The sequence below is a fragment of the Scyliorhinus torazame genome, chromosome 6 (genome assembly GCF_047496885.1).
Source record: "Scyliorhinus torazame isolate Kashiwa2021f chromosome 6, sScyTor2.1, whole genome shotgun sequence".
Lineage (NCBI taxonomy): Eukaryota > Metazoa > Chordata > Chondrichthyes > Carcharhiniformes > Scyliorhinidae > Scyliorhinus > Scyliorhinus torazame.
The window spans coordinates 324,056,164-324,080,767 of record NC_092712.1 but is presented as its reverse complement, the minus strand read 5'-3'; the positions used below and the strand labels follow the sequence as shown (position 1 = coordinate 324,080,767).

The 24,604-nt window shown below is 50.8% G+C and overlaps 1 protein-coding gene across 1 annotated transcript in view; it reads right to left on the bottom strand.

The window, feature by feature from the left end:
- The window catches only part of LOC140425880 (cadherin-18-like), a 1,051,878-nt gene that overhangs the window by 172,490 nt on the left and 854,784 nt on the right, over window positions 1-24,604 (bottom strand). The window contains exon 6 of the mRNA XM_072510257.1: window positions 21,995-22,114. Within this exon, the coding sequence (XP_072366358.1) occupies window positions 21,995-22,114 (120 nt within the window). The remainder of the gene's footprint in view (window positions 1-21,994; window positions 22,115-24,604) is intronic.

Below are 24,604 nucleotides of genomic sequence, written 5' to 3'. Positions count from 1 at the left end.
GATATGGGCAATGATGACATGTCGTCGTTCCCCTCCCCCCCACCAGGCCGTCATGTTTTCAGACCATCCAGCGATGTTGGCCGCCGTGGTGGCAGCCGCTCATGTCTATGTTGCCCTGGATGAGGAGGAGGAGGAGGAGCGTGCCAGAGAGGCGGCGCAGGCTGCCGCAGAGGGGCAGGTGGCAGCCGCCCAGGCTGGAGGGACACCTGACCAACAGGACGAGGAGGGGGAGGAGGACGTCGCGGCCCCACGGCAACGGAGGCACCCGAGGGCGCCCCGTGTGTACCGACCCCGGCAGTCATACCAGGACCTCACGGACCGGGAATGCAGGAGGAGACTCTGGATGAGTCGGGAAACCGTGGCACACATCTGCCACCTGCTGGCACACCTGTCACCGCGTGGCACTGGCGGGGGACACCCTCTCCCCGTGTCCGTCAAGGTTACGGTGGCCCTGAACTTTTATGCAACGGGGTCATTCCAGGCACCGAGTGGGGACCTGCCCGGCATATCGCAGACATCGGTGCATCGGGGCATTGACAGATGCCCTATATGCCATGGCGCACCTCTACATCCGCTTCCCCGTGGACCGGGCCAGCCAAGATGCCCGGGCCGTGGGCTCCTCTGCCGTTGCCGGGTTCCCCATGGTCCAGGGCGCGATCGATGGGATGCACGTCGCCGTGCGGCCACCTGCAGATAACAGGGCCGTGTTCACTAATAGGAAGGGGACCTATTCGATGAACGTACAGGTGGTCTGCGACCACCGCATGATGATCCTGCACGTCTGCGCCCGTCACCCAGGCAGTGTACCCGACTCATTCGTGTTGTCGCGGTCATCCATCCCCGGCATGTACGAGGGACGCCATCCCCGGCTGAGGGGCTGGTTGCTGGGCGACAGGGGCTACCCATTGCGATCGTGGCTGATGACGCCTATACGGAGGCCACGCAATGAGGCGGAGAACCGCTACAATGATGCCCATGTAGCGACAAGGGGAGTGATCGAGAGGTGCTTTGGCGTGCTGAAGATGCGTTTCAGGTGCCTGGACCTCTCTGGGGGTGCCCTCCAGTATCGGTCAGATAGGGTCGGCCGCATCATTGTGGTGTGCTGCGTCCTGCACAACACAGCCCAGCAGAGGGGCGATGTGCCGCAGGCAGAGGAGGGCGGAGTGGAGGAGCAGCAGGAAGAGGCGCAGTCCTCCCAGATGAGGGGGATGGGGGCAATGGTCAGGGCAGACGGGGCAGACACAGGCAGGTGGCTGTCCACCGTTACCGGCTGGCCCAGCGGGCACGGGACAGACTGATAGCCGCCCGCTTCACTGACTAGATGGGCGTGGGAATCGGGTAGTACGGCCACAGACCGCACACCATGGCAACAGCCGACCACCCACACCCCCCACCCATCCACCCACCCAGCACCCTCACCACCCTCCCCAACCCCACACACCCCACCCGCATGCACACCCCCCCCCCCCCAATTGCCGATCCACCGGCGGCACAACGGGCCGGCTCACCCAGTTGCGGGTGGACGCGTGTCTATCGCAGGCCATGGAGGATGATGACAACCCGCCCTGCGATGAGCTCCTGGCTCGACATCGTTGGACTATGTCTGACCCATGGCCACAGTACCACCATCCACCCGGACCATCCCTGCATGCGGCTGTGACACTGCAGCGCACGGTCCCGTCCTCTGCCCGGGGGATGTTGATGGCGGCCCAGGGAGAAGGGGGCAGACTCACCTGGGGCTGAGATAAGACCACCCGTCACACACACACTTGCGCTCAACGTACATGACACGCCCGCACACTTTGGACAGAGCACAAAGGCAGCTTCGGTAGGTGAAACATTGACTTTAATAACCAAAGGAGTTCATGCACGTGCCCTAGCCCCTAAAACTCATCTGTGCGCTGCACCCGTGCCAACTTACTCAGTGTCTAATTGTTTGGCCTTACGGGCCCTTTGACTACGTCTACGTGGTTCCCCAGACGGTACAGCAGAACTGGAGGTGGACTCCTGTGATTCCTGCCCTCTGACACTGGATCCCTTTGGCGGCCGTTTCCTGGGGCGTCCTGGCCTAGATGGGCCAGGCTGCGGCCCGGGCGACTGGGATGGCGAGCTGCCAGTCTGTCCTGCCCGTTGCCCACCCGATGCACCTGGGACGGAAGGGGGGGAGCCCGAGGTGTCGCGGTGTACCGGGACCTCCCCTACAGAGGGAGCCGGGACGGACCACACCACCTCCTCCTCCCTCGGGGTGCCCGATGGCCCCCAGGCCTCTACATGGGTGGGGGATGCGAACGGACTGGCCATCCGACGCGCCCCCGACATCTGGCGCTGCCAGCCCTGGAGGCCCGTGCTGGTATCAACAGGGGTCTGCAGGTTTGCAGCCATGGAGCCCAGGGGGTTGTCAAACCCTGTCTGTGACAGTGCGACGCCGGCTCGCACATGGCCACTGGCGCCGATGCCCTCAGTCCAAAGATGTGCAGGTTAGGTGGATTGGCCATGATAAATTGCCCTTAGGGTCCAAAATTGCCCTTAGTGTTGGGTGGGGTTACTGGGTTATGGGGATAGGGTGGGGGTGTTGACCTTGGGTAGGGTGCTCTTTCCAAGAGCCGGTGCAGACTCGACAGGCCGAATGGCCTCCTTCTGTACTGTAAATTCTATGATGGCCTGCTGAGACTGGGCCATGGCCTGCTGAGACTGGGCCATGGCCTGCTGAGACTGGGCCATGGCCTGCAGAGACTGGGCCATGGCCTGCAGAGACTGGGCTATGGCCTGCTGAGACTGGGCCATGGCCTGCTGAGACTGGGCTATGGCGTTGAGCGCCTCTGCCATCTGGCGCTGGCACTGACTCATGGCCTCCTGTGAGAGGGCAGCCATTTCCTGGGCCACAGACGCCGCCTGCACGGAAGGCCCCAGGCCTCGCAAACCGTTCCCCATGTCTGACACCGTCGCACCCATTGCCTCCACCGCGGACGCCACCCGTGCGGTGTCAGCCTGGGTGGCACGCATGACCGGGACCACTCCCAGCTCCTGGACGCGGGTGGACTCCTCCACCTGCGACCGCAGCCGCCGCAAGCCACCCGTCACCCTATTCGCTTGTCTCCGTGTCGGTGGTTGCATCGGATCTATGTGTGGGTGTGGTAACTGCAGGAACCCGGGATCCATCTGGGCGGCAGATGTTCGCTTGGCCTGGGCTGCCCTCCGACCGCCCGGTCCCTCTGCTGCTCCTACCTCCACCTGCTGTACCGGGACGGCTGTGTTGTGCGCACCAGTGAGTGTACCAGACGCCTCATCACTAAAGTGCCCAAGTGGTGAGTGTTTCTGCGATGGTGGAGGGTGTTGGTGACAGCAGTGGCGTTGTGTCGTGCTCTTCGTCCCACTCTGAGTCCATGGTACTTTGGGGTGGGGGTTCGTCTCCACCCATCCACTCTGAGTCACTGTCCGGTATTTCGTCTTCCCGGGTAGGGGTGTCCTGGGTAGTGCTGTCCCGGGTAGTGCTGTCCCGGGTAGTGCTGTCCCGGGTAGGGGTGTCCTGGGTAGTGCTGTCCCGGGTAGTGGTGTCCCGGGTAGGGGTGTCCTGGATAGTGGTGTCCTGGGTAGTGGTGTCCTGGGTAGTGGTGTCCTGGCTCGGATGTGACGGGGGCCTGTGGCTGCCCCCCTCATCGCTGGGTGGTCGCTCCCGCACGTGACGGGGGTGTCGTCTCCCTGTTGCTCCAGGTCTCTCCGTCTCCCGTGGTGTGCGAGGGGCATCCTGCGGGCGTCGCATGCTGGAGGGTCCGGGTCTCTCCGTCTCCCGTGGTGTGCGAGGGGCATCCTGCGGGCGTCGCATGCTGGAGGGTCCGGGTCTCTCCGTCTCCCGTGGTCTCCGAGGGGCATCCTGCGGGCGTCGCATGCTGGAGGGTCCGGGTCTCTCCGTCTCCCGTGGTCTCCGAGGGGCATCCTGCGGGCGTCGCATGCTGGAGGGTGCGGGTCTCTCCGTCTCCCGTGGTCTCCGAGGGGCATCCTGCGGGCGTCGCATGCTGGAGGGTGCGGGTCTCTCCGTCTCCTGTGGTCTCCGAGGGGCATCCTGCGGGCGGTGTGCATCTGCGGGGATGGGTGCCTGGACGCTTGGTCCTGCGATACACAATGAAGCATGCATGGTTAGACATCAGGCAGTGATCAGGTGATACGGGGGAGGGGGATATAGGGGAGGGGGGATATGGGGACGGGCTGTTGGTGGCTCACTTGCTCGTGGGCCCCCGACCTCTGCATCAGCAACCTCCCGGTCCTCAGGTCCGCCAGCCAGTTCCAGGGCTCTTTCCTCGTGTACGGTCAGTGGCCTCTCATCAGCGGGCCCTCCTCCAGTCCTCACATGCACCCTATTGTTGTGTGCGCGCTTCTCCTGTGGGGGGGGGGGTGGTGGCAGGGGTAAAAGGCAACAGTGTTAGGCAGGTATATGAATGCACGCCATCGGTTGCGCGTGCATTGCAGAGGTTAAGGTTAGGGCTGGATTCACTTGGGGATATGGGGGAGGGGGGATATGGGGGAGGGGGGATATGGGGGATATGGGGGAGGGGGGATATGGGGGATATGGGGGAGGGGGGATATGGGGGATATGGGGGAGGGGGGATATGGGGGAGGGGGATATGGGGGACGGGGGATATGGGGGAGGGGGATATGGGGGAGGGGGATATGGGGGATATGGGGGAGGGGGGATATGGGGGATATGGGGGAGGGGGGATATGGGGGATATGGGGGAGGGGGGATATGGGGATATGGGGTAGGGGGATATGGGGGAGGGGGGATATGGGGAGGGGGAATATGGGGGAGGGGGGATATGGGGGAGGGGGATATGGGGGATATGGGGGAGGGGGGATATGGGGGAGGGGGGATATGGGGGAGGGGGGATATGGGGGATATGGGGAGGGGGATATGGGGGAGGGGGGATATGGGGGATATGGGGGAGGGGGGATATGGGGGAGGGGGATATGGGGGATATGGGGGAGGGGGGATATGGGGAGGGGGGATATGGGGAGGGGGGATATGGGGGAGGGGGGATATGTGGGAGGGGGGATATGGGGAGGGGGGATATGGGGAGGGGGGATATGGGGGAGGGGGGGATATGGGGGAGGGGGGATATGGGGAGGGGGGATATGGGGGTTATGGGGGAGGGGGGATATGGGGGAGGGGTATATGGGGGAGGGGGATATGGGGGAGGGGGGATATGGTGGAGGAGGGATATGGGGGATATGGGGGAGGGGGGATATGGGGGATATGGGGGAGGGGGGATATGGGGGAGGGGGGATATGGGGGAGGGGGGATATGGGGGAGGGGGGATATGGGGGATATGGGGGAGGGGGGATATGGGGGAGGGGGGATATGGGGGAGAGGGGATATGGGGGATATGGGGAGGCTCACCCTGCCTGCTCTGACGAGGTCGTTCACCTTCTTGTGGCACTGGGTGCCTGTCCGTGGTGTCAGGGCCACAGTGGTGACGGCCTCTGCCACTTCCCTCCACAGACGCCGGCTGTGGCGTGGGGCAACTCTGCGGCCGTGCCCGGGATACAGGGCGTCCCTCCTCTGCTCCACCGCGTCCAGGAGCGCCTCCACATCGCGTGACTCGAACCTCGGGGCTGAGCGACGGCCAGCCATCCAGTCGGGTGTTGCGGTCGGGTGTTCCGGTCGGGTGGGGGGGAGCTGCGCGGCCTTCTGAGCCGTCATACGCGCTGCACGGCGTGAACCACTGCGCAAGCGCGGATCCCGTTACGTCGCTGCTAGCCCATTTCGGGCCGTAGACTATCGTCCCATTTTTATGACGTGACAAGTGGGATTTGCGCCGTTTTTTGCGCCGATCGGCGGACTTTCCGCCGATAACGGAGAATTTCGCCCCAGTATTTTATTGTTCACAAGTAAGTAGCTAAAATTGCTACCAAAGTGATAATGAGACTAATTATTTACTTCACCATTCTTTATTGATAAGTGATGGAATAACCTCATGTGAAGGTCAGATAAGTGATTCGATGTCAATATCTGATAGTTGCACTACATCCCCATTTGCCCATTCCCGCTGGCAGCTTCATCCGTTCCTGCCGACAGTGACCCTGCCGTGGGTTTCCTGGTGGCAGAGGGTGTGAACTTTGGGAAACCCCATTGAGGATCTCACTGCCAACCAATGGCATAAAATCTCGCCCCTTGTCTTTAGGCGCCGGGTTTTCTGAGGAATTTGCTGCATTTTATAATTATTTGCCAATTAAGTACATCACAGAATGTTAAGTTCATTACAAGTGATGTACCCCTTTAATGAGTGTTAATTACTGTCAACCAAATTCTCTGGCCCTGAAAATTAACTATTACAAGTATAGAGTCTTATTCCTTCAGATTTTTTTCCTGACTTTCTTTTTCTCTCTCAATCCAATCTTTTCTTATCTTTCTTCCTATTCATGATTTTATATTGGATTCACACATTCTGCGGATATTTATATACCAATCCTTAAATCTCATTCCAGATACACTGTTTTGTTGCCCAATTTCCCTGTTGTTCCTGCCGCATTATTACAGACTCACAGGCTGGGATCTATCGATCCTGTTGTGGTGATATACATCACTGTAAGTACACAAAGGGTTAATGTACATACACTACACCTAGCTAGACACTAGAGGGAGCACCAGAGACATGACACACAGACAGTCAACCAATAGGTCAGTAAGATAGGACACGACCAATGGGCATTCAAGATACACACAGAGGTGACACTAGCACAGGAGGGCATTACACCAACCCATATAAAAGGACACATCACACATGCTCAGTCTCTTTCCAGTGGAGACACTCAGTGTGTACACAGGGTTGATTGAAACACATCACACCCACCACGTGGATTGTAGCAGACTGGTTCGTCAGTCTGAGTAGCTATAGCAGGATTAACAGAAGAGTCGAATCCAAGTAGGAGAATCATTAACAGTAATAAACGTGTTAAAGCTATCTCCAAGTCTGAACCTTCCTTTGTCAGAGTGCACATCAAGGAAGCAGCTTGTGCTACGTCAAGAGCATAACAAAACACCTGTGGTGGCGGTTTCTCCCTCAGCAGATTCAATGAGCCATTCAAATCTGTGTCCCTTATGTGGTGTTCTCTGTGTTTCTTATACTCAGGATGGATGTTGTAGTCTTCACAAACACCACACAAGCTAAGTTCAATAACAAGGCTGACATTTATTACACTATTTAATATACAGCTTGACCACTTACTCCTATAGCAAGCAATAATAAAAATATAATCTACACTAACTTGTCTCGTGCATTGTGTCTTAAACTGTACTCTGCTCTCGCCTACATTCTTTACACTCTCCTCCACACTCTCCCAGAAGCCAGAGAGTCACTCCTTTTTATAGGTCTGTTCCCAGCTCCATCTAGTGGTCAATTATGATATTACAGTGACCCTTTATATACTAGACATTCTACATAATGTCACACCTTAGTCCTTGTATAATCAGTGAATGGGAAGAATTCTCATCGGAGTCTGTTATAATCTGCATTCTCTCAAGAACCTTTTCCTAATGTGCGGTGATCATAAGTGGATGCGATACTTTAGTTGAGGTTGTGATGAAAATAGGAAATGTGTATATATATTGTATCATGTGCCTGTTGCGGTAATGTTATTAAAAGGGTGCAATAGAACGCCCGAAAAACAGAGTCCCGTTTTGGTCACGTATAGTTGGGTCTTTCTTAGCACCCGCAACGCTGGCTAACCACTCTCAAAATATCCTGCCGCCTTCGTGGATCGATGCAAATACACCCCAGCTCCCAAAAATATTGTTCAGTGGTTGCAATGATTTCGAGGATGTGATTAGTGTAAGTAGTCATATTGTACTGCAAAGAATTTGCAATTATTGATTTTCGAGCTCCACTCACTGTGCTCTCCCTGCTGAGAGAGAAATATCTGCTGGTTCTCAGACAGCTGGGTCTGGAGCACTGAACCAGTGTTAAATTCCAGCTGCCACTGATCTGCCCATCCTGCTGGCCTGGCCATGTCCTGTTGGAGGTGATTTGTATCAACTTCACTGGTTGCCAATTTCAGTGACTTTGTGGGTGAAGCATTTTTGAGTCCAGGTTGGAGGCGTAGCCGATGCCATTCAGTGTCCTGCTGCAGAAAATCATGGCCCATTAATCTTATTTTCTAGCTGTAAGTGTTCTCAGGCTTTAATGTATTTCTGGTGATATATTATACTTCTGGTACTTGCCTGTTTGTGTTTTCTGTTCTCATTTAGCTGGAAAGAAATGTATCAACCAATGTGAAGAGTATTTGGGGGAATAGTGGTACTCAGATTACTGCAAGGGGAGTAATTGTTCAACTTAGGTTACACATTTCTGCTGAAGCAGGATGTTCAAATTGCACAGACCCACGAGAACTAGCATCTACTGTGAAACTAGCAGACGGTGGCTGAGGCATTGATGTCATTTACCTTTGTATTATTAAAATAATGCAGCATTTAAACAACACATCTGATGTGATGTATGTCATGACTTTTAGTATTGTGTTTATTGCTCCAAGAAGACCTTTCAGTGAAACTATCGGATAGAATCAGTCAACCATCTCAACGTAAATGTCTGTGGTTAATGAATTTCATTGCCCATTAACAGGAGAAAGATGGCGTTGCTCAGACACATGTGCATTTCACTGACATCTCACCATTAATTTAACGGAATATCACAGAGAATGTTTCCAACAACTGGCTGACCTTAACTCTTGTTTCATTCCTCATGTTTTGTATTGTGGATTGTTACAACTGGGTTGGGAGCAGTGCGCAGTTTATGTAGCCCCACTATGCAAGTTGCAGCATTAGTTTAAAAGCTTAATTCACTCACCAAAATGGCCAATTATTTAATTTTGTTGCTTCTGGACTCAGAATAAAACAGACTTTAACCAGGTTTCGTCCAATTCACGCAATTATTAACTTAATTTAATACAAAACTTGCTTTGTTAAAATACGTGACAGGCTTTCCATTTTCTTCTTGTTTATTGCTGTCTATTATCTTATTTCCCCTTTCTTTTATTTTTGCTGTTTCACTTTTGTTCATGGATGATTTATGGACATGTGTCTCTAAAGTAGCCCGCCATTTTAACTCAAGCAGAAGGAAGCCGTGGCCTGCACCTTTAATTCAAACAACACTACTCATAAGGCTGCACTGTTTTAGACCGGTAATTGGGGATTGGCTGGCGTCAGTGATGATTCAATTTGATTGATGTGGCTGGTGGTCAATGAATTGACCCAAAAGGCTGAGCTCTGCCTGCTAACAGATGGTGATTGGATCTGATCCCACTGAAATGGTTCACGGGCCTAAGGAGCTTTCAATTTCATTTCCGGCAGTTAAGCGAGAAAACCCACTCTCTTTCCACGCTTGTTTTTTTCCAGAAAGACTGTTTCTGGTCAGCAATCCAGAGATATCCGGCTAATTCTCACCCAAACGTCCAGTGTGAGAAGCAACTCTCTGTGCAGGAAAGGCAGAGGCCTGGAAACAAAGCTTGATGAGAAGCAAGGGTCATCTCCAGGAGAAGCTGAGAGTAATATTGCTAAACTACAAGGACGATCATTGCAGGCTGTACACCAGAGACTTTAATCCACACGCACACTGTGAAGAAAGCATGTTGCGAACCACCATTTGAAGCAAAGACTCTTATCTTTTGACCTTCAAATATTTCCAGTCTCCCCCCACCCTCTGCCCCCCCCCACTGTGTTTGTCTGTCTTGTGTGCGTGGGTACAGGGTGGGACAGGTAAAGGGGTCAGTATGTTAGCTTGTTGGTGTCCAGTTGTATTTGCTGCATATTTCATCATTATCCTTGTTGTAAATGAACAGTAAATGTGTTTGAACTTACAAACCTGGTGACTGTAATTATTGGGCAGCCAAGGGTCAAATATTTCGGGAATTTTTATCAGGATTATTGGTTAATTCTCTTGTGTTGTGATTCCGGGGTCCGTGGGGCTGGAATTCACCGCGTGCCTGCCGATGACGGCATAGCACAAGTTGTAAGAACTGATACACGCACAACTGTACTCTGGAAGTATAAATATCTATTCTGAAATACCCCAAAATGCTGAATCACAGAATTGTTACGGTGCTGAAGGAGGCCATTTGGCCCATCGTGTCTGTGCATGTACACACACACACGCACACGGACACACACAAACACACATGCACGCACACGCACATGCACACGGACACACACTCACACACACACACACGGACACACACACACATGCACATGCACACGGACACACACACACACGCACACGGACACACACGCACATGAACACACACATGGACACACACACACACATGGACACACGCACACGGACACGCACACGGACACACACACACACACGCACATGGACACGCACACACACACACACACAGACACGGACGGACACACACACAGATACACACACACACACACACGGACACGGACACACACACACACATGCATTTGCACAAACAGATAGGGGTCTCTGCAGAGATTAGCTGTGGAGGATAGGCTTTATAGAATAAATGATAAAGTTCAGAGGGTTTTGATGCTGTCGATCTGGAGATCCCCCGTGTGAAGACAGGCCATTGGTCCCAGGAATTATCTGGAGGGTCTAACCAACAAAGCTTCAGTGTAGAGAAGAGTATAGAGCTGGATCAATCCTTCTCACCTTAGCCAGGCAGGATTCCAAATGCAGACAAGTTACTCTCAGATGGGGATTCCCTGACTGCAGGTTGATAACCAAACACAGAATCATCACAGAACCCCTGCAGAAAGAGGCCATTTGGCCCGACAAGTCTGCACCAATACTCAGAAAGAGCTCCCTACCTCGACCCCCTCCCCCACCCTATCCCCATACCCCACCTAACCTGCACATCTTTGGGTTGTGGGAGGAAACCGGAGCACCCGGAGGAAACCCACGCAGACACAGGAAGAAAGTGCAGACTCCGCACAGACAGTGACCCAGGATCGGAATTGAACCTGAGACCTGGCGCTGTGAGGCAGCAGAGCGAACCACTGTGCCGCCCAAATTTCAGAATTTCAAGTGAGGCAGGGAAAGAGCAAGTTAAACCAGGTTTCATTCTCAGCTTATTTCTCAAAACACACTGATTTCCAAAGCAACAGGTCCAAAACGTAAAGCTTATCTCTGTTGTGTGATTTTCAGCAAATCATTGGCCTTTTTCAGTTTTTATTCCCCATCCATTGAAGTAATTGCAGTGTCTACAAGCACGCAGCTCATTCCCCCTGGAGTACCATGCCTGTCCGCTGATTTCTTGGAAAAAGGAAAGCTTCACTCAGTCCAAAGGTGACCCTTTCTTAAAAACTCTCCAGGTCGGCAGGACGATGTCCGGGTGATGACCTGTCTTTCCATATTTTAAAAGAGAAACACAGTTCATGAAGAGATGGTTTTCCCAACACTCTCTGATTGTAGAATCGCGCCTGGCGGACCTCCTGAGCAGCTAATCAATTATGGTCAACTCGGTGGTTGGTGTCAGAGAAACGGAGCAGAACCCAGTGCGTACACGACAGCAAGAGAAAGAGAGAGGGCGGCACGGTGACACAGCGGTTAGCACTGCTGCCTCACGTCGCCGAGGACCCGGGTTCAATCCTGCCACAGTTCCCAGTCCGTGTGGAGTTTGCACATTCTCCCCCCGTCTGCGTGGGCCTCAACCCCACAACCCAAAGATGTGCAGGGCAGGTTGTTTGGCCGCAATAAATCGTCCCCTTAATTGGAATTTCTTTAAAAAAAGGAAAGGGCGAGCAGGGGTTCATTGCCCTGAATGAAGATTCAACTTTGAATCTCAGCACAGGCCACAGATCCCGGAATCAGCAAGCAGAACAATTGGAAAGGAATAAAAGCAAATTACTGCGGATGCTGGAATCTCAAATGAAAGAGAAAATGCTGGAAAATCTCAGCAGGTCTGGCAGCATCTGTAGGGAGAGAAAAGAGCGAACGCTTCGAGTCCGATGACTCTTTGTCAAAGCTAACAGACAGAGAAAGTGGGAAATATTTACACTGTGGAGTGAGAATGAAAGATGAGTCATAGCCACAGAAACCCAGGGAAACCGGGTGCTAATGGCCACAGAAACCAAGGGAAACCGGGTGCTAATGGCCACAGAAACCCAGGGAAACCGGGTGCTAATGGCCACAGAAACCCAGGGAAACCGGGTGCTAATGGCCACAGAAACCAAGGGCAAAGAGTGCTAATGGCAGTCCCCAGAGAGGACAAAAGATGTGAAAGGTCAAACAGCAGGGAAACTAACATCAGAGGATGAACTGCAGATGTGGGGGGAAGGTAAGGTGGAAGCAAAGAGGACAAGGTGAAGGAATTTTAAAAGATTTAAAAAGAGCGGGAGCTGCGAGTTGGTGTGGAGACTTATAAAGCGCGGGAGCTGCGAGTCGGAGCGGAGATTTAAAAAGCGCGGGAGCTGAGAGTCGGAGCGGAGATTTAAAAAGAGCTGGAGCTGCGAGTCGGAGCGGAGATTTAAAAAGAGCCGGGACTGCGAGACGGAGCGGAGATTTAAAAAGTGCGGGAGCTGAGAGTCGTGGAGATTTAAAAAGAGCGGGAGCTGCGAGTCAAAGCGGAGATTTAAAAAGAGCAGGCGCTGCGAGTCGGAGCGGAGATTTTAAAAGTGCGGGAGCTGAGAGTCGTGGAGATTTAAAAAGAGCGGGAGCTGCGAGTCGGAGCGGAGATTTAAAAAAAGCGGGAGCTGCGAGTCGGAGCGGAGATTTAAAAAGAGCCGGAACTGCGAGGCGGAGCGGAGATTTAAAAAGTGCGGGAGCTGAGAGTCGCGGAGATTTAAAAAGCGCGGGAGCTGCAAGTCGGGGAGATTTAAAAAGAGCAGGAGCTGCGAGTCGGAGCGGAGATTTAAAAAGAGCCGGGACTGCGAGACGGAGCGGAGATTTAAAAAGTGCGGGAGCTGAGAGTCGTGGAGATTTAAAAAGAGCGGGAGCTGCGAGTCAAAGCGGAGATTTAAAAAGAGCAGGCGCTGCGAGTCGGAGCGGAGATTTTAAAAGTGCGGGAGCTGAGAGTCGTGGAGATTTAAAAAGAGCGGGAGCTGCGAGTCGGAGCGGAGATTTAAAAAAAGCGGGAGCTGCGAGTCGGAGCGGAGATTTAAAAAGAGCCGGAACTGCGAGACGGAGCGGAGATTTAAAAAGTGCGGGAGCTGAGAGTCGCGGAGATTTAAAAAGAGCGGGAGCTGCAAGTCGGGGAGATTTAAAAAGAGCAGGAGCTGCGAGTCGGAGCGGAGATTTAAAAAGAGCGGGAGCTGCGAGTCGGAGCGGAGATTTAAAAAGCGCGGGAGCTGCGAGTCGGAGCGGAGATTTAAAAAGAGCTGGAGCTGCGAGTTGGAGCGGAGATTTAAAAAGCGCGGGAGCTGCGAGTCGGAGCCGAGATTTAAAAAACGCGGGAGCTGCGAGTCGGAGCGGAGATTTAAAAAGAGCGGGAGCTGCGAGTCGGAGCCGAGATTTAAAAAACGCGGGAGCTGCGAGTCGGAGCGGAGATTTAAAAAGAGCGGGAGCTGCGAGTCGGAGCCGAGATTTAAAAAACGCGGGAGCTGCGAGTCGGAGCGGAGATTTAAAAAGTGCGGGAGCTGCGAGTCGGAGCGGAGATTTAAAAAGCGCGGGAGCTGCGAGTCGGTGTGGAGATTTAAAAAGAGCGGGAGCTGCGAGTCGGTGTGGAGATTTAAAAAGAGCGGGAGCTGCGAGTCGGAGCGGAGATTTAAAAAGAGCGGGAGCTGCGAGTCGGAGCGGAGATTTAAAAAGCGCGGGAGCTGCGAGTCGGAGCGGAGATTAAAAAGAGCGGGAGCTGCGAGTCGGTGTGGAGATTTAAAAAGAACGGGAGCTGCGAGTCGGAGCCGAGATTTAAAAAGATCGCGGCTTGTTTCGGGAGCCGTTCGGAGGAGGAGGAGGAGCAGTCTCTGTCAGGGAGAGAACCTGAGAACATCTGAGACCCTCAGAAGGTAAGTAAGTGATTTTTACTCATTTTTACTTTTATTACCTTTTCAAATTGTGTGTGTGGCGGGGGGGGGGAAACTGAAGTGGCATCACAGAAAAGCTGTGACCTGAGTGGCTGGTTGGGAATCTACACTAAATTAAAAACATTAAGCATTGGTCACTAATTATACATAATTACATCGTCCAAAAAGACGAGGTGTTGGGTGTCTTAAAAAATATTAAGGTAGATAAGTCCCCAGGGCCGGATGGGATCTACCCCAGAATACTGAAGGAGGCTGGAGAGGAAATTGCTGAGGCCTTGACAGAAATCTTTGGATCCTCGCTGTCTTCAGGGGATGTCCCGGAGGACTGGAGAATAGCCAATGTTGTTCCTCTGTTTAAGAAGGGTGGCAGGGATAATCCCGGGAACTACAGGCCGGTGAGCCTTACTTCAGTGGTAGGGAAATTACTGGAGAGAATTCTTCGAGACAGGATCTACTCCCATTTGGAAGCAAATGGACGTATTAGTGAGAGGCAGCACGGTTTTGTGAAGGGGAGGTCGTGTCTCACTAACTTGATCGAGTTTTTCGAGGAGGTCACTAAGATGATTGATGCAGGTAGGGCAGTAGATGTTGTCTATATGGACTTCAGTAAGGCCTTTGACAAGGTCCCTCATGGTAGACTAGTACAAAAGGTGAAGTCACACGGGATCAGGGGTGAACTGGCAAGGTGGATACAGAACTGGCTAGGCCATAGAAGGCAGAGGGTAGCAATGGAGGGATGCTTTTCTAATTGGAGGGCTGTGACCAGTGGTGTTCCACAGGGATCAGTGCTGGGACCTTTGCTCTTTGTAGTATATATAAATGATTTGGAGGAAAATGTAACTGGTCTGATTAGTAAGTTTGCAGACGACACAAAGGTTGGTGGAATTGCGGATAGCGATGAGGACTGTCTGAGGATACAGCAGGATTTAGATTGTCTGGAGACTTGGGCGGAGAGATGGCAGATGGAGTTTAACCTGGACAAATGTGAGGTAATGCATTTTGGAAGGGCTAATGCAGGTAGGGAATATACAGTGAATGGTAGAACCCTCAAGAGTATTGAAAGTCAAAGAGATCTAGGAGTACAGGTCCACAGATCACTGAAAGGGGCTACACAGGTGGAGAAGGTAGTCAAGAAGGCATACGGCATGCTTGCCTTCATTGGCCGGGGCATTGAGTATAAGAATTGGCAAGTCATGTTGCAGCTGTATAGAACCTTAGTTAGGCCACACTTGGAGTATAGTGTTCAATTCTGGTCGCCACACTACCAGAAGGATGTGGAGGCTTTAGAGAGGGTGCAGAAGAGATTTACCAGAATGTTGCCTGGTATGGAGGGCATAAGCTATGAGGAGCGATTGAATAAACTCGGTTTGTTCTCACTGGAACGAAGGAGGTTGAGGGGCGACCTGATAGAGGTATACAAAATTATGAGGGGCATAGACAGAGTGGATAGTCAGAGGCTTTTCCCCAGGGTAGAGGGGTCAATTACTAGGGGGCATAGGTTTAAGGTGAGAGGGGCAAAGTTTAGAGTAGATGTACGAGGCAAGTTTTTTACGCAGAGGGTAGTGGGTGCCTGGAACTCACTACCGGAGGAGGTAGTGGAGGCAGGGACGATAGGGACATTTAAGGGGCATCTTGACAAATATATGAATAGGATGGGAATAGAAGGATACGGACCCAGGAAGTGTAGAAGATTGTAGTTTAGTCGGGCAGTATGGTCGGCACGGGCTTGGAGGGCCGAAGGGCCTGTTCCTGTGCTGTACATTTCTTTGTTCTTTGTTGTTCTTTGTACTTAATTATAATTTAGAGGGGTATCTTAGCCAGAGATCGGAGAGTACTATATTTAGCTTTCACATTTATAGGAGAAATCTAGTGCTAGGAAACAGATAGTTAACAGTAACTTTGTTTTTTAAATTTTAACTTTTAACTTTAATTTACTAATTCATTGACGCAATGTCAGTTAGAGGGGTGCAGTGCTCTGACTGTGAGATGTGGCAGGTCCGGGAGGCTTCCAACGTCCCGGATGGCTTCATCTGCAGAAAGTGCACCCAACTAGAGCTCCTCACAGACCGCATGGTTCGGTTGGAGCGCCAATTGGATGCACTTAGGAGCATGCAGGTGGCGGAAAGCGTCATAGATAGCAGTTATATAAATGTGGTCACACCCAAGGTGTAGGCAGAGAAATGCCTGACCACCAGAAAGGGCAGGCAGTCAGTGCAGGAATCCCCTGTGGTTGTCCCCCTCTCGAACAGGTATACCCCTCTGAATACTGTCGGGGGGGATAGCCTATCAGGGGAAAACAGCAGCAGCCAGAGCAGTGGCACCATGGCTGGCTCTGATGTTCAGAAGGGAGGGTCAAAGCGCAGAAGAGCAATAGTAATAAGGGACTCGATAGTCAGGGGCACAGATAGACGCTTCTGTGGACGTGAAAGAGACTCCAGGATGGTATGTTGCCTCCCTGGTGCCAGGGTCCAGGATGTCGCCGAATGGGTAGAGGGCATCTGAAGGGGGAGGGCAAACAGGCAGAGGTCGTTGTACATATAGGTACTAACGACATAGGCAGGAAGGGGCATGGGGTCCTGCAGCAGGAGTTCAGGGAGCTAGGCAGAAGGTTAAAAGACAGGACCTCTAGGGTTGTAATCTCGGAATTACTCCCTGTGCCATGTGCCAGTGAGGCAAGAAATAGGAAGATAGAGCAGCTAAACACGTGGCTAAACAGCTGGTGTAGGAGGGAGGGTTTCCGTTATCTGGACCACTGGGAGCTCTTCCGGGGCAGGTGTGACCTATATAAGGACGGGTTGCATCTAAACTGGAGAGGCATAAATATCCTGGCCGCGAGGTTTGCTAGTGTCACACGGGAGGGTTTAAACTAGTATGGCAGAGGGGTGGGCACGGGAGCAATAGGTCAGAAGGTGAGAGCATTGAGGGAGAACTAGGGAATAGGGACAGTGTGGCTCTGAGGCAGAGCAGACAGGGAGAAGTTGCTGAACACAGCGGGTCTGGTGGCCTGAAGTGCATATGTTTTAATGCAAGAAGTATTACGGGTAAGGCAGATGAACTTAGAGCTTGGATTAGTACTTGGAACTATGATGTTGTTGCCATTACAGAGACCTGGTTGAGGGGAGGGCAGGATTGGCAGCTAAACGTTCCAGGATTTAGATGTTTCAGGCGGGATAGAGGGGGATATAAAAGGGGTGGTGGAGTTTTGCTACTGGTTAGGGAGGATATCACAGCTGTACTACGGGAGGACACCTCAGAGGGCAGTGAGGCTATATGGGTAGAGATCAGGAATAAGAAGGGTGCAGTCACAATGTTGGGGGTTTACTGCAGGCCTCCCAACAGCCAGCGGGAGATAGAGGAGCAAATAGGTAGACAGATTTTGGAAAAGAGTAAAAACAACAGGGTTGTGGTGATGGGAGACTTCAACTTCCCCAATATTGACTGGGACTCACTTAGTGCCAGGGGCTTAGACGGGGCAGAGTTTGTAAGGAGCATCCAGGAAGGCTTCTTAAAACAATATGTAGACAGTCCAACTAGGGAAGGGGCAGTACTGGACCTGGGATTGGGGAATGAGCCCGGCCAGGTAGTAGAAGTTTCAGTCGGGGAGCATTTCGGGAACAGTGACCACAATTCAGTAAGTTTTAAAGTGCTGGAGGACAAGGATAAGAGTGGTCCTAGGATGAATGTGCTAAATTGGGGGAAGGCTAATTATAACAATATTAGGCGGGAACTGAAGAACCTAGATTGGGGGCGGATGTTTGAGGGCAAATCAACATCTGACATGTGGGAGGCTTTCAAGTGTCAGTTGAAAGGAATTCAGGACCGGCATGTTCCTGTGAGGAAGAACGATAAATACGGCAATTTTCGGGAACCATGGATAACGAGAGATATTGTAGGCCTCGTCAAAAAGAAAAAGGAGGCTTTTGTCAGGGCTAAAAGGCAGGGAACAGACAAAGCCTGTGTGGAATATAAGGAAAGTAGGAAGGAACTTAAGCAAGGAGTCAGGAGGGCTAGAAGGGGTCACGAAAAGTCATTGGCAAATAGGGTTAGGGAAAATCCCAAGGCTTTTTACACATTCATAAAAAGTAAGAGGGTAGCCAGGGAAAGGGTTGGCCCACTGAAGGATAGGCAAGGGAATCTATGTGTGGAGCCAGAGGAAATGGGCGAGGTACTAAATTAATACTTTGCATCAGTATTCACCAAAGAGAAGAAATTGGTAGATGTTGAGTCTGGAGAAGGGTGTGTAGATAGCCTGGGTCACATTGAGATCCAAAAAGACGAGGTGTTGGGAGGCTTAAAAAATATTAAGGTAGATAAGACCCCAGGGCCTGATGGGATCTACCCCAGAATACTGAAGGAGGCTGGAGAGGAAATTGCTGAGGCCTTGACAGAAATCTTTGGATCCTCACTGTCTTCAGGTGATGTCCTGGAGGACTGGAGAATAGCCAAAGTTGTTCCTCTGTTTAAGAAGGGTAGCAAGGATAATCCAGGGAACTACAGGCCGGTGAGCCTTACTTCAGTGGTAGGGAAATTACTGGAGAGAATTCTTCGAGACAGGATCTACTCCCATTTGGAAGCAAATGGACGTATTAGTGAGAGGCAGCATGGTTTTGTGAAGTGGAGGTCGTGTCTCACTAACTTGATAGAGTTTTTCGAGGAGGTCACAAAGATGATTGATGCAGGTAGGGCAGTGGATGTTGTCTATATGGACTTCAGTAAGGCCTTTGACAAGGTCCCTCATGGTAGACTAGTACAAAAGGTGAAGTCACACGGGATCAGGGGTGAGTTGGCAAGGTGGATACAGAACTGGCTAGGTCATAGAAGGCAGAGAGTAGCAATGGAAGGATGCTTTTCTAATTGGAGGACTGTCACCAGTGGTGTTCCACAGGGATCAGTGCTGGGACCTTTGCTCTTTGTAGTATATATAAATGATTTGGAGGAAAATGTAACTGGTCTGATTAGTAAGTTTGCAGACGACACAAAGGTTGGTGGAATTGCGGATAGTGATGAGGACTGTCAGAGGATACAGCAGGATTTAGATTGTTTGGAGACTTGGGCAGAGAGATGGCAGATGGAGTTTAATCCGGACAAATGTGAGGTAATGCATTTTGGAAGGTCTAATGCAGGTAGGGAATATACAGTGAATGGTAGAACCCTCAAGAGTATTGAAAGTCAAAGAGATCTAGTACAGGTCCACAGGTCATTGAAAGGGGCAACACAGGTGGAGAAGGTAGTCAAGAAGGCATACGGCATGCTTGCCTTCATTGGCCGGGGCATTGAGTATAAGAATTGGCAAGTCATGTTGCAGCTGTATAGAACCTTAGTTAGGCCACACTTGGAGTATAGTGTTCAAATCTGGTCGCCACACTACCAGAAGGATGTGGAGGCTTTAGAGAGGGTGCAGAAGAGATTTACCAGAATGTTGCCTGGTATGGAGGGCATTAGCTATGAGGAGCGGTTGAATAAACTCGGTTTGTTCTCACTGGAACGCCGGAGGTTGAGGGGCGACCTGATAGAGGTCTACAAAATTATGAGGGACATAGACAGAGTGGATATTCAGAGGCCTTTCCCCAGGGTAGAGGGGTCAATTACTAGGGGGCATAGGTTTAAGGTGAGAGGGGCAAGGTTTAGAGTAGATGTACGAGGCAATTTATTTTACACAAAGGGTAGTGTGTGCCTGGAGGAGGTGGTGGAAGCAGGGACGATAGTGACATTTAAGGGGCATCTTGACAAATACATGGATAGGATGGGAATAGAGGGATACGGACCCAGGAAGTGTAGAAGATTGTAGTTTAGTCGGGCAGCATGGTCGGCACGGGCTTGGAGGGCCGAAGGGCCTGTTCCTGTGCTGTACATTTCTTTGTTCTTTGTTCTTTGAAAGGTGGATAAGATTGGGGGCGGGGGGGAAATTAAATGTATATTAAGAAAGAAAGAAATGGTAAAAGACAGTTAAAATGAAATGAAAACAAATGGGTCGAGGTGGGGTAGAGCTGATCATCTGAAGTTGTTGAATTCGATGTTGAGGACAGAAGGCTGCAGCGTGCCGAACCGGAAGGTACAATGTTGTTCCTCCAGTTTGCGTTGAGCTTCACTGGAAGATTGCAGCAGGCCAAGGACAGACATGTGGACATGTGAGCAGGGTCTTGTGTTAAAATGGCAGCAATGGGAAGGTCAATGTCCTGAATGCGCACAGACCGAAGATGCTCAGCAAAGCGATCACCCAGTCTGGGTTTGGTCTCTCCGATATAGAGGAGACCACATTGGAAAGGAAACACCAGATGATAAAAGTACTTGATTCGGAATCGAAGCCTATTTCATTGAACGAGAAGGAGCAAAGCCCAGATAAAATGGAAAGGAATATTGAAAATCCCATGCACTCACCATGGGAAATATTCAAACAGCAAATGATTAGGATACAGGCGAGATATATTCCAACAAGGAATAACTTATTGTTTATGGAAATAACAGAGCGAATGCTGGGCACATCGATTTTCAAAAGGTGCTTGGTACAGTTTCCCACGGGTTGTTTTTAATTCATTTTGGATTCATGTTATTTCAGTTTGAGGTTAGAACAAGAGAGTCGAAGGGTGATATTGAACCAGGTAGACATGGGGCAGGATGCCCCAGTCCCCAGCCCTGAGTTTCTCGGCAGTGCACTTTCACCAGCAGCGGGATTCTCTCCTCATGTCAATGGGATTTCCTCCCCTACACCGCGGGGAAACTGGTGGGCGGGGGTGAGCTGCCGGCGAAAAGAGCAAATCTCAACGGCCGGAGAATTCTGGCCTTGATACAAATCTCACTGGAATTTCAAAGAAGAAGTGAAGATGTCTAAATGGCAGCTGAATCAATATCACCTGTTTTACTAGCTTCCAAAGCTACATTTCCCAGGCGGATTGGAGTTTTGGTATTTCTTACATATTTAGTAGGGGGTTAAGAATCAGACCAAGTACTGTGGAGAGGAATGTACAGATTGAACACTGATCTCTTTCCTCTTCTGATTCCCAGACTAATCTCAACAGTGGTGACTATGGCCGGAATTCTCCAGCCAATGACATTCTCTGTTCCCGCTGGCAACACGACGCTGGAAACACACTGCTGGGGGGACAGAGAATCCAGACCAAGAGTTCCCGATACCAATGGGAGCCTGATTAATATCCACAAATGACAGTTACAAATACAGGCAGGTTCTGCTCTCTCGCCAATAACTGTAAATGCTGCGAGGTGATCATTTTGAGTGACGATTAAATGGATCTTCAGCTACAATTGGAAATGCAGCTTCGACAGATCCTTTTGTGCCTTACTCTGTAGGTTTGAGATTTTCACATTTGAAATATTTTTCTGGCTCAGAAGTTGCATTCTCATCTCTGAGATAGGAGGTCATGGGTTTAAACTTCAGACTTTGAACTGAAAATGTGTTTTTGTGACTTAACAAAACACAGCCCAGTCCACACTGAAGGAGGGTCACATGAGGGAGGAGTGCATTATTGACGAGGCGCGATGAGCAAGTGCTACACTATTGGAGGTGTCATTATTACCCCTCTCAGATGGACAGAATGATCCCATGGTTTTATTTCAATAAAGAGCAAGAGAGTTACCACTGGCATCCTGGCCCATATTTATCACTTTATCAACATCACAAAAACAGATCATCTGGTCACTTACACATTGTTGCTGTGGTACACAAACTCCTGGTTCCTACACGAACAGCTGCTACATTTCAAAAGTACTTCATTTGCTGTAAAGTATTTTAGGTCATTCTGAGACATGAACAGTGCGATATAATTGCAAATCTTTCTTCATTTGGAGGACACCATTCCACCGTGGTGATTGCTACTGATGTGACACTGAAAGAAAGAATGGGACATCTCCCTTTCTTTGCACAAGACTATACCACTGCAATTTCATTTTAAAACTTTGCCTAATTGCCCTGGATCTTGCCAGATTTTGTGTTTGGCAAGTACGTTATAGACATTCCAAAACACTGTGAGAAAATAAATAAATCCAAAAGGTATAGGGGTCCTACCTGTGTTGGGATCCACAGAAAAGTATGGCTGTCCCTGCAGGATACTGTACACCACCCTGGCACTGTTTCCATACGTTGGGTCATCTGCATCTGTAGCCGTTATCTGGAGTACAGAAGTACCTGCACAAAGACACAGGGAAAAGGACTCAATGAAAACTGTTGGTAAAGTAACTTATTGTCTTTTGGAAAACAAAGGAATGCTGTTAAACACTTAAATATATTTAAACATTTTGCGACGCAAGTAACATTACAAGAGGTTTCACTTGTATACCGTGCTCTGAATACAATGAAAATAATATATACATTTAAATATTTACTGAGGGATCTGATGGTCCACTAACTTTTTCCAACGGGCTTAATCCCCCCCCCCCCCACACCCAAATTAAATATGATTGCATAATTCCAACAAAACTCTGTGAGCATCAACATGATACAGAATCAGTAAGCATTCTCAAGTGGCCCTTAAGATGTCTGGTGTGGGAAATAATTATTAAATGTATTCTAGTTCTTGCACAGGAGAGAGAGCTGGCACACATAGCTTAGACCATAAGACAATAAGACATAGGAGCAGAATTAGGCCACTCGGCCCATCGAGTCTGCTCCGCCATTCAATCATGGCTGATATTTTTCTCATTCCCATTCTCCTGCCTTCTCCCCATAATCCCTGATCCCCTTCTTAATCAAGAACCTATCAATCTCTGTCTTAAAGTCACTCAGTGAATTGGCCTCCACGGCCTTCTGCGGCAAAGAGTTCCACAGATTCACCACCCTCTGGCTGAAGAAATTCCTCCTCATCTCAGTTTTAAAGGATCGACACTTCAGTCTGAGGCTGTGTCCTCGGGTTCTAATTTCTCCTACTAGTGGAAACATTCTCTCCACGTTCACAGGTCTCTCAGTATTTTGTAAGTTGCAAAAAGATCCCCTTTCATCCTTCTAAACTCCAACGAGTAGAGATCCAGAGTCCCTCAACCGTTCCTCATAAGACAAGTTCTTCATTCCAGGGATCAAACATGGATAAAAGAGCTGAATACCAGAGGTGAGGTGAGAGTGACTGCCTTTGACATCAAGGCAGCGTTTGACCGAGTATGACATCAAGGAGCCCGAGCTAAACTGGAGTCAATGGGAATCAGGGGGAAAACTCTCCGCTGGTTGGAGTCATACCCGGCACAAAGGAAGATGGTTGGAGGTTAATCATTTCAGCTCCAGAACATCACTGCAGGCCCACCCATCCCAACCATCTTCTGCTGCTTCATCAATGACCTTCCTTCCATCATAAGGTCAGAAGTGGGGATATTGGCGGACAACTGCACAATATTCTGCACCATTCGCGACTCCTCAGATAATGGAGCAGTCCCTGTCCAAATGCAGCAAGGCCTAGACAATATCCAGGCTTGGGCTGACAAGTGACAAGTTACATTCGTGCCACACAAGTGCCAGGCAATGACCATCTCCTACAAGAGAGGATCTAACCACCGCCCCTTGACATTCAATGGCATTACCATCACTGAATCCCCACATTCATTACCCTTAAGGTCATCATTCATCAGAAACAACTGGACTATCCATATTGATACTGTGGCTACTAAAGCATGCCAAAGGCTAGGCCTCCTACAGTGATTAACTCATCTCCTGACCCCCCAAAGCCTGTCCACCAACTACTAGGCACAAGTCAGGAGTGTAATGGAATAGTCTCCACTTGCCTGGATGAGTGCAGCTCCAACAACACTCAAGAAGCTCAACATCTTCCAGGACAAAGCAGCCCCGCTTGATTGCTCCCCTTCCACAAACATTCACTCCCTCTAGCACCGACGCACAGTGGCAGCTGTGTGGACCATCTACAAGATGCACTGCAGGAACTCACCAAGGTTCCTTGGGCAGCACCTTCCAAACCCACGATTACTACCATCTAGAGGGACAAGAGCAGCGGATACCTGGGAACCCCACCACCTGGAGGTTCCCGTCCAAGTCACTCCCCACCCTGACTTGGAAATATCTCGCCGTTCCTTCACTGTCGCTGGGGCAACATCCTGGCACGCCCTCCCTAACAGCACAGTGGGTGTACCTACACCTCAATGACTGCAGCGGTTCAGGAAGGCAGCTCACCACCACCTTCTGAAGGGAGGAGGATCGGTGGGAGGGCGGCGACGACTTTTTGGTCGTAAGCCCAGACGGCTCCTGCGGACATATCCGCAGAATGGGAGAATCCAGGCCCTGGTGAGGTGGGAGAGAGAAACACGTCCCGTGTATTCACTCCTTAAATAAATCAGGAGTACAAAGTGATTCTTCAAATAATTTTACATGTTATAAAATTCAAACTCATGGCTAACAATAGTTAAGGGTTTCTACCTTAATGTGTTTAATTGCAATCACATATTAAGGGCTTGACTAAAACAATATGGAGCGGGACACGCCGGGTCGGAGAATCAGCAGGGGAGCGTGCGAATCATGCGATGCCACTCCAACACCAGTCCGCCGATTCTCCGGCGACCAGAGAATCACCACAGATTGCGCCGACGTGGCCGGCGCAGTGCCAGTCGGAGGCTGCGCCGGCGATTCTCCCCGCGCGATGGGCTGAGTGCCCGCCGAATTCGGCCAAGTCCCGCCAGTGTC